General features: G+C 36.9%; 1 protein-coding gene across 1 annotated transcript in view; it reads right to left on the bottom strand.

The window, feature by feature from the left end:
* Positions 1–26,187, bottom strand: part of LOC137240841 (ATP-binding cassette subfamily G member 4) — a 232,296-nt gene that overhangs the window by 105,824 nt on the left and 100,285 nt on the right. Inside the window, exon 4 of the mRNA XM_067767710.1 lies at positions 6,325–6,514. Coding sequence (XP_067623811.1) covers positions 6,325–6,514 — 190 coding nt within the window. The remainder of the gene's footprint in view (positions 1–6,324; positions 6,515–26,187) is intronic.

Here is a 26,187-nt window from a genome sequence, read left to right as displayed (position 1 = left end):
TAATGTAATGATGCTAATGGACTGAACTTTGCTGATCTTAACGATGTAGGCCATCGGCGTTTGGCAAAGTATCGGGGAAAAGTATCGATACTTTATTCAGTTCTTGGAAAGAAGCATCGAGTACGAAATACTCGAGTATTTTTTGGAAAAGTATCGATACTATTCACTCAGTACTCGTATCGTTCTATCACTAGGCATCACAGTGACATACGTGCAGACATAAATATAAATTCCATATAGTTTGTTTTGTTATCGTTGGACTAATGTCAAAATCGTGCTGCACCGGACGTTGAAGTGTCAAATAATTATAGAAAAATACAAACCAGCTGGTTTCCGGCTGTCACCTCCTCCTAGTACCGGCATGCTTTAATGCAGGCATGCTTAACGAACGAAACGATATCATTTCGTTACGATAATCAACGCTAATAAACGAAACGAACTCACTTCGTTTCGTTTATTAACGTTAAGAACGTCAAATTAACGTTAATTTGACGATCTTAACGTTAATAAACGAAACGAAGTGACTTCTTTCCGTTTATTAGCGTTGATTATCGTAACGAAATGATATCGTTTCGTTCGTTAAGCATGCCTGCTTTAATGCCGCGTAGGGTAGCGCTGGATTTCGATTCGATTTATAATCGATTCAATCGATCTTTTTTGGCAATGAAAAGTATATTTTTTTCCAATCGTTCGGTTTATCACGCCTTCCACCTTTTGATCATTTTACAGTTACAAAAGGTACAATTTCATATGTACATATTTATAAAAATGTGCAGAAAACATACTCTTCTAATCTTATATATAAAATTATCGTGTCACAGTGTTTGTGGTTGAACTATTTCGAAGCGGACCGACCGATTCTCATGACCATATTGAGAAGATCTCAGACTCAGATATTACCTATTTTTCATACCCAAGAGTATGACATCTTAATTTTTTTGCGATAAAACTTTTTATACCTACAAACCTCTGGGACTGGGACTGAAACTAACACTAGAACTTGGATTGGGACTGAGGCTGGCACTGGGACTATTACTCGGACTGGGACAGGGAATAAGGGTAGGAGAAGAATAAAAACTATGGGAGGAGAAAGAGACTGAGAAATATATAGAGCTATATGAAGATAGAAGGATAGGGATAGATGGATTGGGGGAAGAAGAAGGACAGGGAACTAGAAAGAAAAAAGGGATGAAAAAGACGGAGAAAAAGAAAGAGACGCAGAGATAGGAGTGAATAAAAGGATAAGGAAAAGGAAAGAGAGTGAGAGGGAGAATAAGAGGTAAAATAATTCTTAAAAACCATGCAGATATACCAAAGTTAGGGTAGAACAACGTCTGTTGGTCTCCTAGTTTTTTTTTTATAAATTAAGCTTTATTTCCGCGTAGTCCACAGAAAATAGTTTTTAAATTTTCAGGAAGCTCACCACACGAGAAAAACACTACTTTGCTTTTAGAAGATTAAACGGCATATGTTTCACATTGCATCAAGTAGCAAAGCAACTGAAATCCGCCTGAAGTAGAGAATGTTCTTCAATCGACGCGTGTCAATGATGTGTCAAGATTTTTGAATACTTTATAGTTGCAGAGATATCGTTTATAAAAACAAAAATATCTCATAGGCCCGGTTTTCCAGTACAAGTTCAACTCACTTTGGCAGTTACACTACGCTTAAACTTATTCTACAATTTTTCAGTCTATTTTAATTGAAGTTTAAGCTGAGCTGAGATGGGCCGATTAGATCTGGCAGGGATAAACTCTAGTTATCCTATCGGTGATTTGCGTTCGTTCGAAATGGAATCGAATATACCAAGCCAGCATTTGGGCTTGAGTGCCATTAGAGCTCACGTTGATAACTAGCATACCTCTAAAATATCAAGAGTTGTTACGAAACAATGGCTCAACTTGAGAATCATAGTGAACTTAGCAGAAGAGGGAATTTTTTATAAAGCGAAAAAGCCCTGGAGATTTCAACTTCACCTCCACCTACATTAATCAAAATCTCTCCAAGGTTGGCTAATAATTTGAAAACGCTAACAACGGTAGAGATGAACTCGAGAACTATAAATTTTACAAAATTTCTCAAAGGTTGGATAATGATTGGAGAATGAAGCTGTATATCAACTTGAGAACTATATGGTTTAAGAATAATTAGACAATGATGTTGGATATCACCTCCAGAACTAGATATATATTTCGCTGGAGAAATATCTTTTAAATGTTTGTTGGGTAAGCAAAATCCAGCTGTCGAACTACAAATTATCTAGATAATAAAAAACCAATGTTGCCGTACACAAAAGCCTACCCCAAAGGCGGCCTTAAACTATGAATGAAAAACTACTCAGTTAAACGGAGTTTAAATTTGACTAGAGTTTAAGCAAACTTAGTTTAAGCTTAGCTTAACCAACTACTGAAAAACCGGGCCTTACTGAGAAATTCTTCTTATTTGATGATAAAATATTTCATAACATGTTTGAGAATTACCTGTGCTTCGGAAAATCGAATGGAACGAAAAATAATAGCTAATAGATAGAATAGAAGATAAAAAATTGTTTTACAAAATTTCAGAGTTTGAAGGTGATCGAACAGGCGCCACTCGATCGCAACCGCAACATCAGAACCGCTGGGCCACTACGAGTGCTTGATAGAGTGTCCCAAATGTTGCGTTTAACATTATAGTGCACGCGCGCGAATTTTACCGTTTCTCTCTTCTTTAACTTAATTAAAGAAAATTGTACTTAATATAAGAACGTTGTTCTGATTAATAGAATATTTGTTCATATTTCAAGTCAACTCAAGCGCAAGGTTGTTGTTTTAAGAACTGGTCGTTCTTTTTTCAAGAACAAAAAAGTAAGAACATGAAAAGCTTGAATTGAGTTCGGTCGTGCTGGATTTTAGAACGGCGCTTATCTCTGAATGTAGACATGACTCTCGTGGCAACGTTTTAACGATTAGCATCAACGCTGGCCTATTGCTGATCGCGCCAAAGGGCGCTTCCTGTTTTTCCGACTGCTTTTAAGAGCTACAATTCCCGATGTGTGAACAGTATCAAACCCTCCAACGCCTTCTGGCCCCCACACCATATACCAGCACAAACGCTATAGGTCTGCGACTTCGACCTCATACCTTCGTCCACGTCACTTTCCTAGAAGCTCTAGGTGTAGCTCCGAAGACTTTCTGACGGATGTTTTTGTCGCGCTACGCTGCCGAGCTACACTAAAGAAGCACCTTGAAACTTTAGGCAGTAACTATTCGGCCAAGTATGCCGCCCTCGAAATTATAAGCAGTCTAAGCGGATATCATTGCGTAACTCATTGTTGAAAATCGTATGATCCTAGGCGCATCTACATAATTTAAATTTTACAAGGACCCTGGTTAAAATTTTTAAAATGTAGATCAAACTTTGCAGACGTTTGTGTTCGAAACATTGATTTCAATAGTCCTCGTTAAACCAGAACGATATTTTAGAATGAAAGTCGACCGACAGTTGTGTTGACAGATGTTAAGGTGCTCAGCTCAACTATTGTTGTCCGGTCTTATGGTATAAGAACTCATTATGGATGACCGCGTTGCTTCAGTTTTCAGATTAGTTCGACTGTCCACTACGTTAAGGTAGTAGCACACTCGGCCAATTGTTCGACTGTCTTGGGAAAGCTTTTACTTCACCACTTTGAGTGTTCTTGCAAAGGACAAAGCCTAACATGTTAAATACGTGTAGGTAATATTTAATGGCTGTAATCAAAGTGATTCACTCCAAGGGACTAGTTGGGGATAGGGACGCAAACTTTGGGAAATGTCAAACCGGAAGACTTGGGTGTTGAACGATAAAGTGTGAGAATCAAAATTAACATTTCAGACGTTATTTTATAGTTTCGCAAATAAACAACAGATGTTTGAACATAAGGCAAAGTGATTTTTCAAACCCTTCTCATATGTACATATGCATATCAATTTAAGTATGAGGGTACGGAAGGCCTGCATCGCCTTCTATGCCTGAAAATCAATGTTTGGTAAGAAACGGGGACTCAAGCCAAGCATGGTACTTTGGATGTACGAGGCGGTGGTGCGACCGGTGCTTACCTATGGTTCCATAGTCTGGTGGAAAGCTCTAAGTAAGAGCTACAATTTCACCAGCCTGCAAAAAGTCCAGCGCACTGCGTGTGTTGGTGCCATAGGGGCCGGACGCACTTGCCCCACTGCTGCTTTAGACCCCATTTTGCACCTGCTTCCGATCGACTTGCATATACTTTTTACATCGTCACAAAACGCACTGAGACTCAGGGAGTCTGGGTGTTGGAAGGATACTCAGCAAGGGCATATTAGTATCTTAAAGAAACCTCCGGATGGTACATGTAGTACCGAGACAGATTACTACCCTAGCAAACTGAAGTTTGAGTATGGTTGTAATACCGCCATTCCAAGAAGGAGCGAGTGGAAGAGAAACCCGGGCATAAGGGTCGGCGACATTCAAATCTACACTGACGGCTTCAAGATGGAATCGGGAGTGGGAGCCGGATTTATCTGCATCATTCGGACTCCCATCGCACTGCAGCGTGTTTCAAGCAGAAATCCTCGCGATTTGGCAAGCCTGCAAATCACTGGAGGGCTTGAATGTAGCTGGTAAAGTTTTCATCCTGTCGGATGGCCAAGCAGCGATAAAAGCGCTTTCCTCGCCACACATTAACTTAAAATTAGTGTGGGCTTGTAAGCGACTAATATCCCAGTTATCCACCAATCTAGAACTATGCGTTATCTGGGTCCCGGGTCATAGAGAAGGCCGACGAGCTGGCACGCAGGGGCTCATCGGAGATGATCGAGGAAATAACCAGTGTCGAAATATGCATACCCTTAGCAGTAGCCAAGGGGAGTATCCAAAGCTTCTACTTGAAGAAAGCACAAACAAAGTGGAATAACATCACCACCTGTGCAATATCAAAATCCATTTGGCTAAACTATGATAGAAGGAGGACGAGAAGTCTTCTGAACAAATCCAGGGCCAACACACGCAAACTGATAGCAGTCTGCACCGGTCATTGGGCAGTAGTTATGCATACGGAAAAGATGGGCATTCCATATAACGACTACTACAGAAGCTGCAAAGATCCAAATGCCAGGGAGACAGTAGAACACTTTATGTGTAAATGCCCCGCTCTAGCTAGAGCCCGACTAATGTTCCTTGGAACCCCGTTTCTAGAAGACTTCAGAGGTTTATCTGTGGTAGCAATCCCGAATATTCCTAATTTTATCAACAACTCTGGCTGGTTGTAATACAAGGACCGTAATATTCCGTAGGTTTTAGACGAGTTACATGGCATCAAAACGGCTTTAAATAGCTACTTTGGCGACCAGGGTTGCAGCCATTTCACCTACCTCCCTATGAGGTGAGAATACTTCCAAAAGAGTATTTAAAGCCCTGGAGCCTACTAAAGAATTTTGCATCACTGGCTTCTAGAAAATCGGTATATAGAATAAAAAAAAAAAAAAAACGAAACCCTTATGGGTAACTTGCTTTTTTACCAACTTGAGGACAATTTGAAAACATATTCGACTTGGGACATTTTATTTGCATTCATTATTCTTTATTAATTTTCTGAAAAAAATATGCAAAGAGAGCATTTAAGATTGTTAAATAATTTTTCTTTAAGTGTTTTGTTTAAATAAACTTGGTGAATTCGGTGACGTAAAATCCGTGTTAAGCTGGTATTGAAAGCGCCTCTTTTTTAAATAATTTTCGAACGGTTAGAAAGAGGAAAAAATCGCAATTAGATTCTTATGACTGGGAGTGATGCGCAGCCGTTGATGTCCCGTTGATACCCCTTTCGACCATATTGGACCAATTTTCGAAATGAACAACAATCGCCCTAGACAATTTTAAATTAGTAGAAAGTATAGTAACGCGCCGAGCGCCACCGCCGCAGTGCCTGATATTTTTGACATTTGCCGGCGGCGTGCGAAAAACGGCGAAAATCAGCGGCGCATATCTCTAGTATGTATACATACATGCAGTTTTGTTTAATATCAAGTAAATTGCAAGAATAGCCAAAAGTTGCATAAAATAGGTTGCTCAGTTAAGTAAAAAACGAAAATAAACAACTTCAATGGAAAGTTCTGGTAAGTCTTAACTGCCCGGCCAATAAAAACCTAACTCAGACTGAATTTGAGCATAGATTTAAAATTCCGTTAAAGCTCTAAATGAAATCTAATGTTACAAATAATATGTGGGCGAAGAAGTTTTTCAGTTACCTAACTATAAGAAATCTTATATTTATATTTTCTCATATCCATACGAAAACAAATATCTATACACAGTTTTCGCTTTTTTACTTACCACTGAGTTCTTTTCCGCTTTTGTAAATTTTCTGCTCAATTTCAAATTTGTAGCGACAGTCATTGCTTCTTGGACGGTTAAATTGCCATGCAATTGATTATCCTGCATTATGTAGGCGGATAATTTACGAAATATGCTCAGATTACGTTCACGTCCATTCATCGTGACGACACCTTCAATATTCGTTGTTCTGAAAGAAGAGCGGAGAGAGAGAGAGAGAGAGAGAAAGGAATGATAAGGCTGGAATTATTAATATTTATATACCACAGCTTCTTCGAAAGTGTATATTTTAAAAGACTTTAAGGCCCGGTTTTCAGTACAAGTTCAACTCAGTTTGCCAGTTAAACTACGCCTGAACTTATTCTGCAGTTTTTCAATCTACATGAACTGAAGTTTAAGCTAAGCTTAAGCGACCGATCTGGCAGGGTTAAACTCTAGTTAACCTATCGGTTATTTGCGGTCGTACGAAATGGCGTCGAATATACCCAATAAGCATTTGGGCTTGATCACCATTAGAGCTCATGTTGATAACTAGGCATACTTCTAAAATCTCAAGAGTTGTTTCGAAACAGTGGCTTAACTCAAGAACCATAACGTACTCAGAAAAAGAGGGAATTTTTTATAAAGCAAAAAATGCTATTCCATAACTTTAAAAATTTCATTAACAACTTGTGGTTCTCTAACTGGACTCAAACGTAAGATTCCATACTACAGTATTTTCACGAAAATAAAATGAAATATATATAATTTATAATAAAATAAATACATGTGAGGCGTGATAACCTCTGAATAGATTTTAGGCCGAGCTTCTCTTCCAATTTGCGTCGTGCGGGGACGGGTCCTACTTATTTTATGCCGACTCTGAACGGCAACTGCAAGGAGCTTGAGTTTTCACTTAGAGCTTTTCATGGCAGACATACACTCGGAGTGCTTGCTTACTTTTGATTAATTACGTTTCATTACTGCTATCAACCAGGTGTTTATTTGGTTTTGATGGTACCACCTTGGAGATTTTTTTCAACTCCACCTCAACTCGATATACAATATAGGATATCAACTGGAGAAATGTGTTGAATATTCATTTGAGAACTGTACATTTATCAAAATCTGTCGAAATTAGGATAATTATTGGAAAATATTAATAACGTTGGAGATCAACTCGAAAACTTTTAATTTTACAAAATTTCTCAAAGGTTGGATAGTGATTGGAGAATGAAGTTGGATATCAACTCAAAAACTATCTGGTTTAAGAATAATTAAATAATGATGTTGGATATCACTTTCGGAACTAGATATATATTTCGCTGGATAATTTTTTTCCATGTTTGTTGGGTAAACAAAATTCCGCTGTTGCCGTATCTACGAATTATCTAGATAATAAAAAAACCAATGTTGCCGCACAAAACAGCATACCTCAAAGGCGACCTTAAACTGTGACTGAAAAACTGCTCAGTAGTTTAACTGGAGTTTAAATTCGACTAGAGTTTAAGCAAACTTAGTTTAAGCTTAGCTTAACCAACTACTGAAAAACCGGGCCTAACTATTTCACAAATGATAAAATGTTTTTCGAAGATCACTAGTATATTTGAAAAAAGATCCGAAGTGGATAAAAGTATTTTGATAAAAGCAAATTTACTTTAGGGAAGCTCTATTGAAACTTTGAAAATATTTGTTTCAGAAAAGCTCAAGTGAAATAAAACGAGCAAACCGTTTGAGAAAACCTGATATCTATTTTAGAAAAGAGCATTCTGCTTAGCGAGCTCAACTCTGCTTTTATGTTATCCTTGCTTAAAATTTGTTTATCTTTATTGCTAGCTATAACTTTTTCAAAAATATTTGAAAAGTTTGTAAATGTAATTCAGAACTACCACACCGACGATCCGGGGTTCACGCCCCTGGAGAGCAAAATCAAAATTTTAGAAACAAGTTTTTTCAATGAGACGACAATTTTTCTAAGCGGCATCGCCCCTCGGCAGTGTTTGGCAAGTACTCGTAGTGTATTTCTGCAATGAAAATCTTCTCAGTGAAAACTCGTCTGCATTGCAGATGCCATTCGGAGTCGGCATAAAACAAGTAGGTCCCGTCCCGCCAGAATGTTGCAACACAACGCAATTTGATGGAGAAGCTCGGCCTAAAATCTCTTCGGTGGTTATTGCGCCTTATATTTATTTATTTATTTATTACAGAAAAACAGAAATGCATTCAGAAAAGCCCAAATGTATGTTTATCTGAAACAATAATTTAAATTAAATAAGTCAGGACGGGATTATCTTCGGCTGTGTCGAAGCCCTCATACCTTTCATGAATGGAGCTGAAAGAGTTGAAATTTCAAAAATTTATAAAATCTGAAGAATAGGTTGTATGGGATATATATTATATATACCACCGTTCTTAGTGATTTTTTCAGACGACAATGTATATCTGATATGTAAAAATCCTATGAAATTTCAAGCTTCTGGCTTTCAAAATGGGGAAAAAATTATGTCAAACCTCTTATCTGAACAATCGGTTGTATCAAATTTATAACACATATATGACCGATCTTAAAGGGGTTTTGAGGCAATAATTTAGGTATGTCGTTTTTGCGAAGATCTGAAAAAATTCGAAGTCTGTAGTGGTTAAAATGAAGAAGAAATAACATGTAACCTCTTATATATATGATATATACGACCGATCTTAAAAACTTGTTTAGACAACTTTAGCTTTTTAAGTAAACATCCAGTGAAATTACAATCTCCTATCAGTTAATATGAGGCATAAATTACAAAAGTCTCTCTTTTGAAAAATCGGTTGTATGGAAGTTATATGTTATAGTTATCCGATCAATTCGGTTCCGATAAATGATTAATCGGACACCCAAATATACCAGTCCACAACATTTTATCAAGATATCTCAAAAGTTGTGGAACTAGTTTGCGTTCAGATAGACAGATAGACGGATAGACGGGGGAAGGACGGACAGACAGACGGGCATGGCTTGATCAACTCAGTTATTCATCCTGATCATTTCGGTGTACTTTTTGGTGAATCCATCTTTTTTACTTTAAGGACTTACTTCTGACTACAGTCAGACTCTGGCTTCTGACTTTTCACCTCGTATAACAGCTGTTTATTAAATTTCCCAAAAAAAGAATTCAGCCCTTCAAATAAGGGAAAAGAGCGGACCACGATACATTTTTACTTTCTCAATTTGCTGAACGCGTTAACAAAAAAAATTTAATTTCGAAATGTAGAATTTCTACTACAAAAAAGTGGGTTTTGTCCAATACCCAGAAAAAAGTTGATTTTGTCGCATAGTGTTATTATTATAAATACGAAACAACAGGTTTACTCACTTAATGACTTTGACTTCCCCTATTCATGATATTTGGCATATCGTTATTAACTTTTCAATGCAAACCCTGCAATTTTTCCTCCAAAAATATCATGAGTTTCAGGTCTAAGTATAATACGAATCAGGTAAAATAACAGTTGCAATAAATATTGAAAGTGCTTTAACTTCTTAGTTTATTATTTTAGTAATATGATTTCAAATGGTTTTGCTGCTAAAAAAAGGATACTTTAGGGGGGGGGGGGGGGGGGGTACAACTTTGAGACACTATCCTCGCCAAATTATATAGAGTGAGTATAGAAAATCTAAATCGGTTAAAAATTTCGCGCACTTTTCCTAAAGGCCTAACCTTAACAAAGTTTGCAATAATTCTATGGTATTCAACTACATATGACTGATATTCTACCTCAGTAGTGGAATGGTTGAGCTAAGAAAAAAACGTATACAAATTTTGGAAATGGGTGTGCCTAGCCCCTTTTTTAAACGGTTTTGTTTAGCTTGGCTTGACTGGCTGGCTGGCTGGCACGAATTTTGTAATAGAAATTTAAGTAACTTCCCGATAAGCTATAAGCTTGGAACTTGGAATATATTTCAGAACCCGATGATAATGCAATAATAAGAAACTCCGATAGGTGGCGCATGGAACACATACATGAATAGAAAGCGACCTTTGATGCCCGATTTGGCTCATATTTGGAAAAAATATTACGTACAGTCGGGTAGAAGTGACATCAAAATATTTTGGAGTTCGAGGAGGGACAAGCATACGTGGCGCAGAGTCGAGTAAAGTCTATGGAAGGGTGATGTATTGAGGACTTAGATTGTAACAAATTGTCAGGAAAGAGTCCTTGTAATAATGAGTCACTAAATGAACTAAATAGAATGAGAAATAATAGGCCATTAAATAAAGACTAAAAACTTGAAAATAAAATAATTAAAAAGATTTTTTTAAGTTAAACGGTTTTATTGAAAACAATACATACATTGAGTAATAATAATACTAAAAGCCATAAATTAATTAGGTAGGTCCTAGTTACAAGTCATCACACTCTTTATCAATCCAGCGCGTTTGTCAGACAATTAAATAAAAGCGTTGAACGCATCAAATTTCTATTGATAGTCATATATAAGACTAACTGAACCTTAATCAGGTTATGCTACGCCTCACATTTTTAGAAATTTCACGCGCCCAACGCTTTTATTTAATTGTCTGATCAGCGCCATAGATTGATGAGGAGTGTGATGACTAGTACCTAGGACCTACCTAATTATTTTCTAGCTTTTAGTATTATTATTACTTCATGTAAGTATTGTTTTCAATAAAACAGTTTAACCTAAAATTTTTATTTTAATTATTTTTTTGTTACCCTTTCCAAACTACATTTAATGCTATAATACTAGGTAAAAACACACAACAAATTGGCAATTTATACCATTTGGGCAATTTATTACGCAATTTATCATATAATAAATTGTAATAATAAATTGCCAATTTAAAAAAAATTGCGTATTTGTGTCAAACTGCAAATGCAACCTTGTAAATTGTATTTATTGAGTAGATTTAAACATCAGTTACGCATGGCTCACTCATCATTTCTTCATTTCACTTGAGTAGGGATTGTCAAAAGAATGACAACCAAAACATTGAACACATTTTCTTACAACACCCAAAAATGTCAAAGTTTTATGTTTCATTCCATTCCATTCGCCTAATACCAACACGCACATTTTGACAGTCTAAACAAAGGTATGTTGTTGCTATAGAGATGAGCCAACCAGCTATCAAATGTAAGATAAATTGAGTTATATGAATACCACTCAATTTAAATCGAAATTGCCTCAATTTATTTTTCTGTTTGAACATAGTATTAGTCGATCTTCCCATCCGAACGAAATTTAGCATTCACATTTTTTTATACTCAGTTGAGCAGAGCTCACAGAGGATATTAACTTTGATTGGATAACGGTTTGGTTGTACAGGTATAAAGGAATCGAGATAGATATAGACTTCCATATATCAAAATCATCAGTATCGAAAAAAAATTGATTAAGCCATGTCCGTCCGTCCGTCCGTTAACACGATAACTTGAGTAAATATTGAGGTATATTGATGAAATTTGGTATGTAGGTTCCTGGGTATTCATCTCAGATCTTACTTACTTACTTAATTGGCGCTTAACCGTCTAAACGGTTATGGCCGTCCAACAAGGCGCGCCAGTCGCTCCTTCGCTCCGCCAACCGGCGCCAATTGGTCACACCAAGGGAGTTTAAATCGTTTTCCACCTGGTCCTTCCAACGGAGTGGGGGCCGCCCTCTACCTCTGCTTCCATAGACGGGTTCCGATAGAAACACTTTCTTGGCCGGAGCATCATCTTTCATTCGCATAACATGGCCTAGCCAGCGCAGCCGCTGCGTTTTAATTCGCTGGACTATGTTGATGTCTGCGTATAGCTCGTACAGCTCATCATTAAATCTTCTTCGCTGCTCGCCATCGCCAACGCGTAGAGGTCCATAAATCTTTCGAAGAAATTTTCTCTCGAACACTCCCAAAGCCGCTTCATCTGCTGTTGTCATGGTCCATGCTTCTGCCCCATATAGCAGGACGGGTACGATAAGTGACTTGTAGAGTATGATTTTCGTTCGCCGAGAGAGGACTTTACTTTTCAATTGCCTACCTAGTCCAAAGTAGCATTTATTGGCAAGATTGATTCTTCGCTGGATTTCAGTGCTGATGTTGTTGCTAATGTTGATGCTGGTTCCCAAATAAACGAAGTCTTTTACTATTTCGAAATTATGGCTGCCAACAGTAGCGTGGTTGCCAAGGCGCATATGCGCTGACTCTTTGCTCGATGACAGCAGGTACTTCGTTTTGTCCTCATTCACCATCAAACCCATCTTTACCGCTTCTTTTTCCAGCTTGGAGTAAGCAGAACTAACAGCGCGGGTGTTTAGGCCGATGATATCAGTGTCATCAGCATATGCCAGTAATTGCACGCTTTTATAGTATATTGTTCCAGTGTGGTTAAGTTCTGCAGCTAGTATAATTTTCTCCAGCATCAAATTAAAGAAATCGCACGATAGGGGGTCACCCTGTCTGAAACCTCGTTTAGTTTCGAACGGCTCGGAGAGGTCCTTCCCAATTCTGACTGAGCTGATGGTGTTGCTCAACGTCATTTTGCACAGCCGTATAAGTTTTGCAGGGAAACCAAATTCAGACATAGCGGCATATAGGCAGATCCTTTTCGTGCTGTCGAAGGCGGCTTTAAAGTCGACGAAGAGGTGATGTGTGTCGATTCTCTTTTCACGGGTTTTTTCCAAGATTTGGCGCATTGTGAAAATCTGGTCGATGGTAGATTTACCAGGTCTGAAGCCGCACTGATAAGGCCCAATCAGCCGGTTCACGGTGGGCTTCAATCTTTCGCACAATACACTTGAAAGGACCTTATATGCGATATTAAGAAGGCTGATTCCACGATAGTTGGTGCATTTTGCAGTATCCCCCCTTCTTGTGGACTGGGCAAAGAACACTTAGATTCCAACCGTCGGGCATGCTTTCGTCCGCCCATATTTTGCTAAGAAGCTGCTGCATACGCCTTACCAACTCCTCGCCGCCGAACTTGAATAGCTCCGCAGGCAATCCATCAGCGCCCACGGCCTTGTTGTTTTTCAATTTGGTTATTGCTATTCTAACTTCGTCATAATCGGGCGGGGGGACATATATTCCATCATCATCGATTGCGGGATCGGGTTCTTCATCTCTGCGCGGTGAATTGCTGCCTCCATTTAGGAGAGCAGAGAAGTGTTCCCTCCATAATCTAAGCACTCTCTGGACATCAGTTACAAGGTCGCCGTTTTCATTCCTACAGGAGTTTGCCCCGGTCTTAAAACCTTCCGTCTGTCGCCGTATTTTTTGGTCGAATTTTCGGGCGTTATTCCTGGTGGCTAGCAGCTCAAGCTCCTCGCACTCACGCCTTTCTGCTTCTGCTTTTTTTTTTTTTCGAAAAATCAGAAAAATGCGATAATTCATTACCAAAGACGGATAAAGCGATGAAACTTGGTAGGTGAGTTGAACTTATGACGCAGAATAGAAAATTGGTAAAGTTTTGGACAATGGGCGTGGCACCGCCCACTTTTAAAAGAAGGTAGTTTAGAAGTTTTGCAAGCTGTAATTTGGCAGTCGTTGAAGTTATCATGATGAAATTTGGCAGGAACGTTACTCCTATTTCTATATGTGTTCTTAATAAAAATTCAAAAAAAATCGGAGAAATGTTTTTAAAGTCAAATTTAAAAAAAAAAGAAGTTAATATCTTTACAGTGTATAAGTAAATTATGTCAACATTCAACTCCATGATATGGTGCAACAAAATACAAAAATAAAAGAAAATTTCAAAATGGGCGTGGTTCCGCCCTTTTTCGTTTAATTTGTCTAGGATACTTTTAATGCCATAAGTCGAACAAAAATTTACCAATCCTTGTGAAATTTGGTAGGGGCTTAGATTCTAAGACAATAACTGTTTCCTGTGAAAAAGGGCGAAATCGGTTGAAGCCACGCCCAGTTTTTATACACAGTTGACTGTCTGTCCTTCCGCTCGGCCGTTAACACGATAACTTGAGCAAAAATCGGTATATCTTTACTAACTCAGTTCACGTACTTATCTGAACTCACTTTGTATTGGTATAAAAAATGGCCGAAATCCGACTATGACCACGCCCACTTTTTCAATATAGAAAATTATGAAAAACGAAAAAATGCCATAATTCTATACCAAATACGAAAAAAGGGATGAAACATGGTAATTGGATTGGTTTATTGACGCAAAATATAACTTTAGAAAAAAACTTTGTAAAAAGGATGTGACACATATGGTAGGTGTAGAAGAAAATGAAAAAGTTCTGCAGGGCGAAATCAAAAGCCCTTAAAATCATGGCAGGAATACTGTTCGTGGTATTGCATATATAAATAAATTAGCGGTACCCGACAGATAATGTTCTAGGTCACCCTGGTCCACATTTTGTTCGATATCTCGAAAACGCCTTCACATATACAACTACCACCACTCCCTTTTAAACCCCTCATTAATACCTTTAATTTGATACCCATATCGTACAAACACATTATAGACTCATCCTGGTCCACCTTTATGGCGAAAAGGCGTCCACCTATGGAACTATGACCCACACCCTCTTAAAATACTCTTTAATACCTTACATTTGATACAAGTTTCATACGAACATATTCCAGGGTTACCCTAGGTTCATTTTCCTACATGGTGATTTTCCCTTATTTTGTCTCCATAGCTCTCCACTATGTAATGTTCGGTTACGCCCGAACTTAGCCTTCCTTACTTGTTCATAGCTACTGCATTTTTACGCGCTCAAGTTCATTAGTGTATCTGTTTTGCTTTTTTGGACAAAAATGAGTTTGGAATAGAACCATATATGTATTATTGCGCAGCCTTATAACACTATTAACCACATAAAGTAAACAAGCATTTCAAGTGCACATCCGGGTATGTAATGTTCAATTTCACCCGAACTCAGACATTCTTACTTGTTTTTATTTATTTGTACTAATTTTTCTGCACATGAAACATTTACTGTAAATATTACAAATTTTTTATTTACAAAAGCAAGTTTATTTGTCATAGGAGCATAGATCTTGAATGACATATTGGTAATGTAGATGTGAATGAGTAGAGGTATGATCAGATAGGGCGTTTGGAGTGTCAATAAATATGCGTAAGTAAATTAAGCCAAAATGTTGCATGAAGTAAAATTGGAAACGAAAATTAAACAGTAAATAGTATGTTTTATGATTTCAATTTTATACAAGCAAATAGATATTTACGTTCAACTGGGAAAGGAAGTTTTTGAAATAATTGAATGCTTAAACTCTTAGTTCAGTAAACGACAGATTCGTAAATTAAGAAACATAACACTTTTTTCAAAAACATGTATTTTTCACTTGTTTGTCAATATTAAACAACAAGCCTGATTTACGCCTTGCAACGAAAGTTTATTAAAGGTGTACTTTGTATTATCAGCAAGATACGTGAATTAATCAGACAAAGGTTAACAGTTGAAGAACATGAAAAGAAAACAACAAAATCAGAGCAGGCAGTTGGCGCGTGAATCTTTTAATTTATTACGAACTGCTTTCAATTTTTTTTTCAAATTTCCTGTTTGCTTTCGCCTGTTCGTAAGTGAGTGGCAAAGAGAAGGAAAACGGGGGCTTATTAAATTAAACAAAAAAAAATAAACAAGTTATATATAAGCGTATACAAATAAAAAGTGTGTTAAATGTATTTTATTTTATAGAAAACATAAAAGTCCAATAGTAATCAAATCATTCGTATTAAATTAATATTGAAAAATTGAAAGGATATAACTGAAATGATTTCATAATTTTGATTAATAGTTTGATAATTTGAATGGTTCAAGTGAAATGATTTAATTGGAAATTATTATATTCAATAATTTACTCAAGTTACATAATAAAACAGCAATTATTTAAAACGTAATCTTGGTATTTTTCGCCAAAGGGCCGATCCGAAAATAAAGACAGAACGATTAAATAAAAAAAGCCAGACCCATAAATGTTCTAATTTTCCGAGAGATCTTCTGTTTGCTAATATAGAATTGCTCTTCTTGTTCTCAGGATATTATTACATTAACGTACCAAAATCGCGGTTTTCGGCTGCATTCGAAACTTAATTTTCCCCAAGAAAACAAATTTTCATTTAAAATCTACATATGTATAACGTCTGAAAGCACAATCAATTCCCTCAAATGTTTTCTTAAATTTTTTTTTTTTGATATTTACTTCTTAAATATTGATACCATACTGCCACCCATAGAAAAAAGGCGGTAAGGTTCACTTACAGTCGGTTTATTGCCTTTTAGGAATTTTGATGTCAGTAAATTTCTGCGAATATAATTTCCTTATTAACTAAACAAAAACTCATTTAAAATCCACTCAAAAAGATAAAATAAGGTTTTAAATTTGATGTTAACTTGAAAAAACTTAAATTTTCAAAAATAAGTCAATTTTCTCTGAATTTTTTTTACACTTTTGCAGTATAATATCCAGCAGTCTTTTTTCTGCCCGAAAATTGGTTTGCATACATTTCAAAAGTGAGAGTTATGTTCCATTTTGTTTATTATTCTTGACCATCCCTTATTGATTTTATCTCTCCCCCTCTCCCGAACCCATTAACACTCCAACTACCACTCCTACTTATACTTCCACTCCCTTTCCTACTCTCACATCCCTTTCCTATTCTCACATCCCACTTCCACTACCACTCCCAGTTCGACTCTCACTCTCTCTCCATATCTCATCTCAATTTCCTCGATTATGGAAGCAGGCCGATTTTAATTTATTACTTATTTCTATAAGCCAATAAAAACTATATGACACCAACACTTGTACAATTATAAATTGTTTGTGAATCTCTGTCTCCCCTTCTCTTCTGTTTGATCCCTATCTCTCCTCCGTATCTATCCCCTTTGACTTTCTCGATTCTTCTCTCTTTGACTCCAGCTTTATTCCTCTCCCTCAACCTCAACATCCCCTACTTTTCATCATTTCAAGCAAATCGCCCCTAAAAAAATAAAGAACTGGTCACGGCAGTAACCCTGTGCCAAAGTTCAAGCAAATCGCAATATCCATGCTAAAGTGAGACACATTCTACGAGTGTCTGAAAAGCGACTTAAACTATAGGGTCGGAATGTTCAGCCTTCATGACGGAACCTCACCAAATAGATTGACGATGATCGACTTTGACGGCACCTGGAATATATTCATATCCAGCTCCAGATTTAAACATAAAGAGATACATCAAGCTGCATGGCTGCCCGACCCTTTTGAAAAACACGCAACCATATCGACCGTGATTGATGGCACGCCTCCATTGTTTTAGATGTGCGCACAATTCGAGGGCCCAACATCGACTCGATCACGTCGCAGCTCAAATAAGGAGGAAAAAAATTGGGTACCTGCAAGCACCAAACCACGCTTCTTTTGCCAGTTTCTACACTTAAGATCGTTTTTCCCGTCTTCAATTAATCGTCTCTCGTTCGCTGATCGTCACATTATTTGACATATTAACGAATGAAGGAAAAGGAACAGAAGGCGAAAAAGGGAAAAAATTAAAATAGGAGAGAGGAAAGGAGAGATTAGAAGCCAAAGCCGAAGCCGGAACCAAACTGGATGACATTTTATCAATTTGTTATCGCGGTGGTTTCAATGTTAGCGAAAAGTTATTGATATTTTTTCGGAAATTTGTGGATTTGCTGTTCAAGAATTATCGATTACTACCGAAAAGTTTTTGATTATTTATCGAAAAGCTGTCGAGTCAAAAAATTATGGACTTGTTGTAGAAAGGTTGTCGAGTTGCTATCGGCGTGTTATGGGTTTTTATCGCCGATGACTTGGCAAGCCGATAACAAATCGATTACTAGATGAAAAGAATTTGCGACTGATAATAAGCCCTTAATAAAAAAACAACTCCTTGGTATGCGTTATTAATAAGAAACTGACGAAGCTCTTCTTAAATAGCCCTAAATTAATTGTTTCAGATAAAGTTCGCTTTGTTGTATTTTTGGCGTACCCTTGCATATCCACACACTCATGGCCTCACACTTATCTTCTCCTTCGCTATATTCATCACTATTTCCTTATAATTCTACTCTTATTACTTCTCTGTCTGATTTTTACAGTTCTTTTCTTTAGCTTTCTCTTTTCTCCTTTCCATGCTTCTCTCTGCATGTCTCATTAACTCTTTTTGTATCTCCCGCTATTCTCCTTCTCCTCTTCTTAGTTGAACGAGCGAGTGTCTGTATAGGAATTATATATTCCAAGGTGGATCAAAAATAATCACCCTGTTGGAAGTTGTTACAACTTTTGCAAATGACGTCAGTATGACATTTGTCATGAAGTGGTTTCCTTCTTAAGAACGTGAAATATCCCGAAGGATGAATTTTCCTAACGCTTCATCTCTCGTTTTGGTGATTTGCACTGTTCGACTAGACAACCCAATTCAATTATTCCTGACTTCTTTTTCTGTGGTTTTTTGGAGTTGTGTGTTTACATCAACAGGCTTTTAAAGCTCTTTATAAAGGCCTTGAGTTGAGAAATTAGAAATATTATTATTGCATATTTGCTATTGAATAAAAGTAAAGCAATTTCATATTGGAATATCTACATATTTGCTATACGATACATGCATACAATGATTCCTGGTAGATTACTTCGAGATGATGATATTTCATTTAGAGAGAACGATCATTCTAAATGTTGGCAAGATAATGGAAAATGCCGATTCCGTAAATTGTTAAAAGTGATCTCTCTAATGAAATCAATGAAATAGAATAGAAAGGTCTCGCAATTTATTTTAGTTTTAAAAACAAACAAGTCATCAAAAACTTTGAAAAATATTTTGTTTTGCAGTACTAACAACTGCTTAGCATAAACAAATATTCAAATATAACGATTTTGCAATTCTATTATTGTCTTATAATAACAGTAAGTCACCTTTTGACGTCATGCATAAATTAAGTGAATTTTAAACTGGTTTCGGGATTTCGGTGCCGGGTTAATTAATTTATTTTCTATCATAACAAGTAAGGAAGGCTAAGTTCGGATGTAACCGAACATTACATACTCAGCTGAGAGCTATGGAGACAAAATAAGGGAAAATCACCATGTAGGCAAATGAACCTAGGGTAACCCTGGAATGTGTTTGTATGACATGGGTATCAAAAGACTGTCTGTAAACAGAGTTTTTGGAGACGAGTCTTCCATTAGGAATTTAGTTCCACGAATGTGCGGACAAATAGATTGTTGGATTGCTGTGAGCAAGATGGCCTTTATGGTAATGACGAAATTGATGCATACTGAAAGGGAGCGCGTGACGTTATGCCTAACGGCGCTCCCACGGGGTGCGGAAACATGAACAGGATCAGCCTGGTTTCATTGGGCCACTTGAGGGTAGTGCGCTACTCCAACGTCCAATAAAAAAAGGGGTATCAAATGGAAGGAATTAAAAAGTATTTTAAGAGGGAATGGGCCATAGTTCTATAGGTGGACGCCATTTAGGGATATCGCCATAAAGGTGGACCAGGGCTGACTCTAGAATTTGTTTGTTCGATATGGGTATCAAATGAATGGTGGTAATGAGTATTTTAAAAGGGAGTGATCCTTAGTTCTATAGGTGGACGCTTTTCCAGATATCGCCATAAAGGTGGACCAGGGGTAACTCTAGAATGCGTTTGTATGATATGGGTATCAAATGAAAGGTGTTAATGATTATTTAAAAGGGAGCGGCCCTTAGTTCTATAGGTGGACCCCTTTTCGAGATATCGCCAGAAAGGTGGACAAGGGGTGACTACAATTTTTTTGTGCGATATGGGTATAAAATGAAAGGTATTAATGAGTATTTTAAAAGGGAGTGAGCCTTAGTTCTATAGGTGGACGCCTTTTCGAGATATCGTTATAAAGGTGGACCAGGGTTGACTCTAAAATGCGTTTGTACAATATGGGTATCAAACGAAAGGTGATAATGAGTACTTTAAAAGGGAGTGGGCCTTAGTTCTATAGGTGGATGCCTTTTCGAGATATCAAATTAATGGTATTAATGAGGGTTTTATATGTTAAGGCGTTTTCGAGATATCGACCAAGGTGACCTGTCGGGTACCGCTAATTTATTTATATATGTAATATTACGAACAGTATTCCTGCCAAGATTCCAAGGGCTTTTGATTTCGCCCTGCAGAACTTTTTCATTTTCTTCTACTTAATATGGTAGGTGTCATACCCATTTTACAAAGTGTTTTTCTAAATTTATATTTTGCGTCAACAAACCAATCCAAAATCATGTCTATCCTTTTTTCGTATTTGGTATAGAATTATGTAATTTTTTTCATTTTTCGTAATTTCGTGGTCATAGTCGGATTTCGGCCATTTATTATACCAATACAAACTGAGTTCAGATAAGTACGTGAACTGAGTTTAGTAAAGATATATAGATTTTTGCTCAAGTTATTGTGTTAGCGGCCGTGCGAAAGGACAGGTCGACCGTGTATAAAAACTGGGAGTGTCTTTAACCGATTTTGCCCTTTTTCACAGAAAACAGTTATCGTCCTTGAATCGAAGACCCTACTAAATTTTACAAGGATTGGTAAATTTTTGTTCGACTTATGACATTAAAAGTATCCTAGACAAATTAAATAAAAAACGGCGGAGCCACGCCCATTTTGAAATCTTTTATTTTTGTATTTTGTTGCACCATATCATTACTGGAGTTGAATGTTGACATAATTTACTTATATACTGTAAAGATATTAAATTTTTTGTTAAAATTAGACTTTAAAAAACATTTTTTTTTAAGTGGGCGTGGTCATTCTCCGATTTTGCTAATTTTTATTAAGCATACATATAGTAATAAGAGTTACGTTCCTGCCGAATTTCATCATGATATCTTCAACAACTGCCAAATTACAGCTTGCAAAACTTTTAAATTACCTTCTTTTAAAAGTGGGCGGTGCCACGCCGATTGTCCAAAATTTTACTAGTTTTCTATTCTGCGTCATAAGCTCAACTCACCTACCAAGTTTCATCGCTTTATCCGTATTTGGTAATGAATTATCGCACTTTTTCGATTTTTCGAAATTTTCGATATCGAAAAAGTGGGCGTGGTTATAGTCCGATATCGTTCATTTTAAATAGCGATCTGAGATGAGTGCCCAGGAACCTACGTACCAAATTTCATCAAGATACATCAAAATTTGCTCAAGTTATCGTGTTAACGGGCGGACGGACGGACATGATGATGATTTTATATATGGAAGTCTATATCTATCCCGACTCCTTTATACCTGTACAACCAACCGTTATCTAATCAAAGTTAAAAATAAAATTTAAGGGAGGAATAATATTTGACCAACGCTGTGAGTTAAAAAATGTGCATCCTCATATTTGTCAACCACGTTATACCATATTTACATCTTATTATTATAATAGCATTGATTTTAAATGAATGACGCATATTATTTGTTTTTCAAGTTTTACAACGTAAGAAAAAACTTTCCACTGGATTAACAATGAAATAGAACAACTAAAAAACAAAAACATAGCATATATGACGAATACAAAGTCTAAAGTCGAAATTTTTTTATATTTTGTTTAACGGCATATAGATTAGGCTTGTATTGGTTGAAGCAAAAGCAAATAATGCGAGTTTACTATGTAGCTATGTAAATACAATTTTTCTATTCAAAATAAAAGAATTCTTTTTTGCTTATCAGGCGTTATTGGTATCAGCATGTAAAGCAGCATTTATACTTATAAAAAATATGTACATAGTACCTACATACATATAACTCTTTATGTTTTGGAATTTATTATTTTGTAATTAGCCTTCAATGATTTATCAGTAAACCAACTAATTTAGGCTTGATGTAAGCGCCGCAGAAATAAACTTGACGCTTTTTATCAGCAAAAGCAGTTGAAGTAAAATGTTGAACTAATATTAGCGGCCACCGTGGTGTGATGGTAGCGTGCTCCGCCTATCACACCATATGCCCTGGGTTCAACTCCCGGGCAAAGTAACATCAAAATTTTAGAAATAAGGTTTTTCAATTAGAAGAAAATTTTTCTAAGCGGGGTCGCCCCTCGGCAGTGTTTGGCAAGCGCTCCGGGTGTATTTCTGCTATGAAAAGCTCTCAGTGAAAACTCATCTGCCTTGCAGATGCCGTTCGGAGTCGGCATAAAACATGTAGGTCCCGTCCGGTCAATTTGTAGGGAAAATCAAGAGGAGCCCGACGCAAATTGGAAGAGAAGCTCGGCCTTAGATCTCTTCAGAGGTTATCGCGCCTTAAAAAAAAAAAACAAAAAAAAAAAAATATTAAGGTGTTATTGAAACTTCTAAATAAGTTACACAAACTAAGTTCTAGGTAGATTTCTGTATGCTTCTTTTAAAGATCGTGCAAATTGTATTGCCCTTTTATGAAGTGCAGTTCATTTACGGCTCACACTTTTTGCTGCTACTATACTGAACTAGCGTTCATTCGTAGTAATGCTGTGCATAGTGTAAACAATTTGAAAACTTAAATAAATAAATAGATTTTAGGCCGCGCTTCTCTTCCAATATGCGTTGCGCTTCTTTTTTATTTTTTCTACAAATTGGCGGTCGCACATGTTTTACGCGGACTCCGAGCGGCAGAAGAGTTTTCACTGCTAAGGTGTTTTCGAAAAGGCGGCCGAAAGAGGATGGTATTACATTCCTTTTATAATATAATTCCTTGCAAAACTATTAATTTTTGACTTTTGATATATATGGATCAAGATAAAAATTATTTTCGGATTTTTTATTTTTTGAGTCCGATAGAATTAGTTAAACTCGAACTTTTAAAAATAAAAGTCCGGAAATAAAAGTTAAATCCGGACTTTCATCTTTTAAGGCCAAAATAAAAGTCCCACTTGATAACAAAGAAACGGCTTATCGGAAACAAAAATTTTTTTTTAATTTGGTTAAGCCGTTTCTTTGTTATCAAGCCGGACTTTTATTTTGGCCTTAAAAAATAAAAGTCCGGATTTAACTTTTATTTCCGGACTTTTGCTTTAAAAGCCCAAGTTTAACTGGTTCTATCGAACTAAAAAAATAAAAATACAGATTATACTTTTATATGTGGACTTTTATGGAAAAAGTTCGAAAAATAAAAAGGATGCATGATTCGACATGATATTGCTATAGGGATACCTGGCAACTCAAACATTTTCACCTAGGACAATTTTTTGACCAGGACTTTTTCGACTCCGAAAAAAAAACATAATTATTATTTTCCGTCCCTGGTTAAGAGTATTACATACGGACGCTTATTACCAGCGCCCAAGGCTAATTTACTTGACTTTATTGCCATTGGCAGGTGGCGGAGTAACGACTTGCTTTCATTAGTTATCACTCAACAGAAATTCATTTGTGCTGTTTTTGTTTCTTTTGTTCCATATAAATATGACGCCGTATTTTCGTTATGGAACTTGAACCTTTTTTGTAATTATAGATAGAAAACTTATGAAGCATTACTTTTTTTCACACCATTTAGCTAATTAGATACGACTCTACTCTATTTTATCCAATTCGTTGTGCATGAGAATAATACGCTTGATTTATCAGGGCGCTAATTGATTTGAGAAATCAGGAAAAGTTTACTGTATACTTAGAGAGATGTATAGAACATTGCCAGAACGATAAAGTTGGGTTCTGAAAGCACATAAAATATGTAAAGACGAGACTACTTCGGATGTGCTCATAACTTTTTCAAGAATGTAGCTGAACACTAATACTAGGTATACATTATATAGAGGGGGAAGAGATACATTAGCAGTTGATTAGTAATCGACGTGGCTAAGTCAACTCACCTTGTCATCCTGATCACTTCGTTATAGCTATAAATTGGTATTCTTTCCCCCTAAGTGCCATCGAAATAAAGGAACCAGAACAAACTTAGTGTAGCAGTGCAGTAACTAAATGATACCCCGAGTATATATTGAAATAGTTAACAGTTAACAGGGAGTCTATAAGACTGCATAAGCTCAGGCATAAAGTAACTTAAATAACCAATTCTCAAATAGATGCCAGACTAAAGGTTATCCCACCTAATATAGCAGTTTCAGCGGTGAAGAAGCTTGAAGTATGCACGCATTAGGCATGCCTATCATAAAAGGTACTATGAGCCACAGAAATCGAAGATTTGACGTGGGCATAACAAATTCTTTCCTTGATGTTTGGGTTAGTCCCTTAATGGTGCTGCTTTACGGAACATACCCGATCAACATTTGGCAAGGGACAATCATCAGCGATAATACTTTTCTAAACATTCGGAGAGTGCTTAAATAAAAGATAAATGTAAGGCGCGATAACCTCCGAAGAGATCTAAGGCCGAGCTTCTCTTTCAATTTGCGTCGTGCTCCTCTTGATTTTCCCTACAAATTGGCCGGACGGGACCTACATGTTTTATGCCGACTCCGAACGGCATCTGCAAGGCAGACGAGTTTTCACTGGGAGCTTTTCATGGCAGAAATACACCCGGAGTGCTTGCCAAACACTGCCGAGGGGCGACCCCGCTTAGAAAAATTTTCTTCTAATTGAAAAACCTTATTTTTAAAATTTTGATGTTGCTTTGCTCGGGGTGTGAACCCAGGGCATACGGTGCGGTAGGCGGAGCACGCTACCATCACACCACGGTGGCCGCCATCGGAGAGTGCTTATCGCTACAAAAATTTGAAGAAGAAACATTGCTGTATTTTATTATTAGATCACGTTTACTTCGGTTCTTCGAAATGATCTAGCAGTATGATTGGTACATACATATATACATATGTATTTATTTACCTACTAAACATACTTATAGCCCTGCATCGAACTTTTTATTTATAGGATTAAAAGGTCACGAGGGCTGTTTGGTAGACTGGTTCGATTTATTAACCAATATCGCGCCATCGATCTTTCGATAGGATTTGGGCTCAGGAAGAAAAAGTTCCACTACTCATACCCAAAAAAAAAAAATTTCGAGCTTGCGAAATTTCATTTTATTGACTTTTCGACTTTCATTTTTAAGGGTTTTTCATGACCTACTAAAAAAATGTTTATTTGATTGTAAAATTTTCATTATACGCTGTCCGACCCAAACTGTTAACGCCAACGTTTTTAGGGGACATTTTTGGGTCGGACAGGGTATACATATGAAAATTTTTTAGTAGGTCATGAAAAAACCTTAAAAATCAAAGTCGAAAAAAGTAAAAAAAAATGAAATTTCGCAGGCTTGATAATTATTTATTTTTGGGTATGCGTAGTGGGCCTTTTTTTCCTGAGCCCAAATCCTATCGAAAGATCGATGGCGCGATATCGGTTAATTTTCGTCCATACAAATCGACCCACCCTAATGTTTGGGCATTTTGTGCAAATTCCGATGTGCTACAACTTTGATTTCCAACGAAGAAAAATATCCAATAAAAGCTTAATATTTCACATGTAGACTTTGACTTAGCACGATAACTCCTTCTGTAATTTTTGGTGGCGAAGAATAAAAATGCTAAATAAATGTTTGGCACCTTCGGGAAAAATGTGAAAAGATGGAAGAAGTGGTGGCATTTCAATGAGTTAGTATAAAAACTTAATCCTATATGGACCGGTATATATGTACATGAACACCAAAGCAAAAACTCTTACAACAACAACAACAAAAACTCTTAAGCTTCTGCATCTCCACAACATTACAAAACCTGCTACGGTGAGTGTTCTGGTAAACTGCATTGTACTTCTTTCTTGAGACATCCTACCCATGGTTGTAAATGTACCGGCGTCCTTCCTACAATCATCATCATTATTAATTGGCGTCTAACGGCCTAAGAGATTTTGACCGTTTCGTAAAAAGTCACGCCAGATATCCCTGTTTCGCTATAACTGACGACAATTGGGAGCCCAATGGAGGTCAAGCCTTCGTCCACCTGCCTCTCCCAACTCAGTGAAGGT

Source organism: Eurosta solidaginis, chromosome 2 (assembly GCF_040869045.1).
Source record: "Eurosta solidaginis isolate ZX-2024a chromosome 2, ASM4086904v1, whole genome shotgun sequence".
NCBI classification, from domain to species: domain Eukaryota; kingdom Metazoa; phylum Arthropoda; class Insecta; order Diptera; family Tephritidae; genus Eurosta; species Eurosta solidaginis.
Note: the sequence above shows the minus strand (reverse complement) of the source record. Positions and strands in the feature narration are given on the sequence as shown.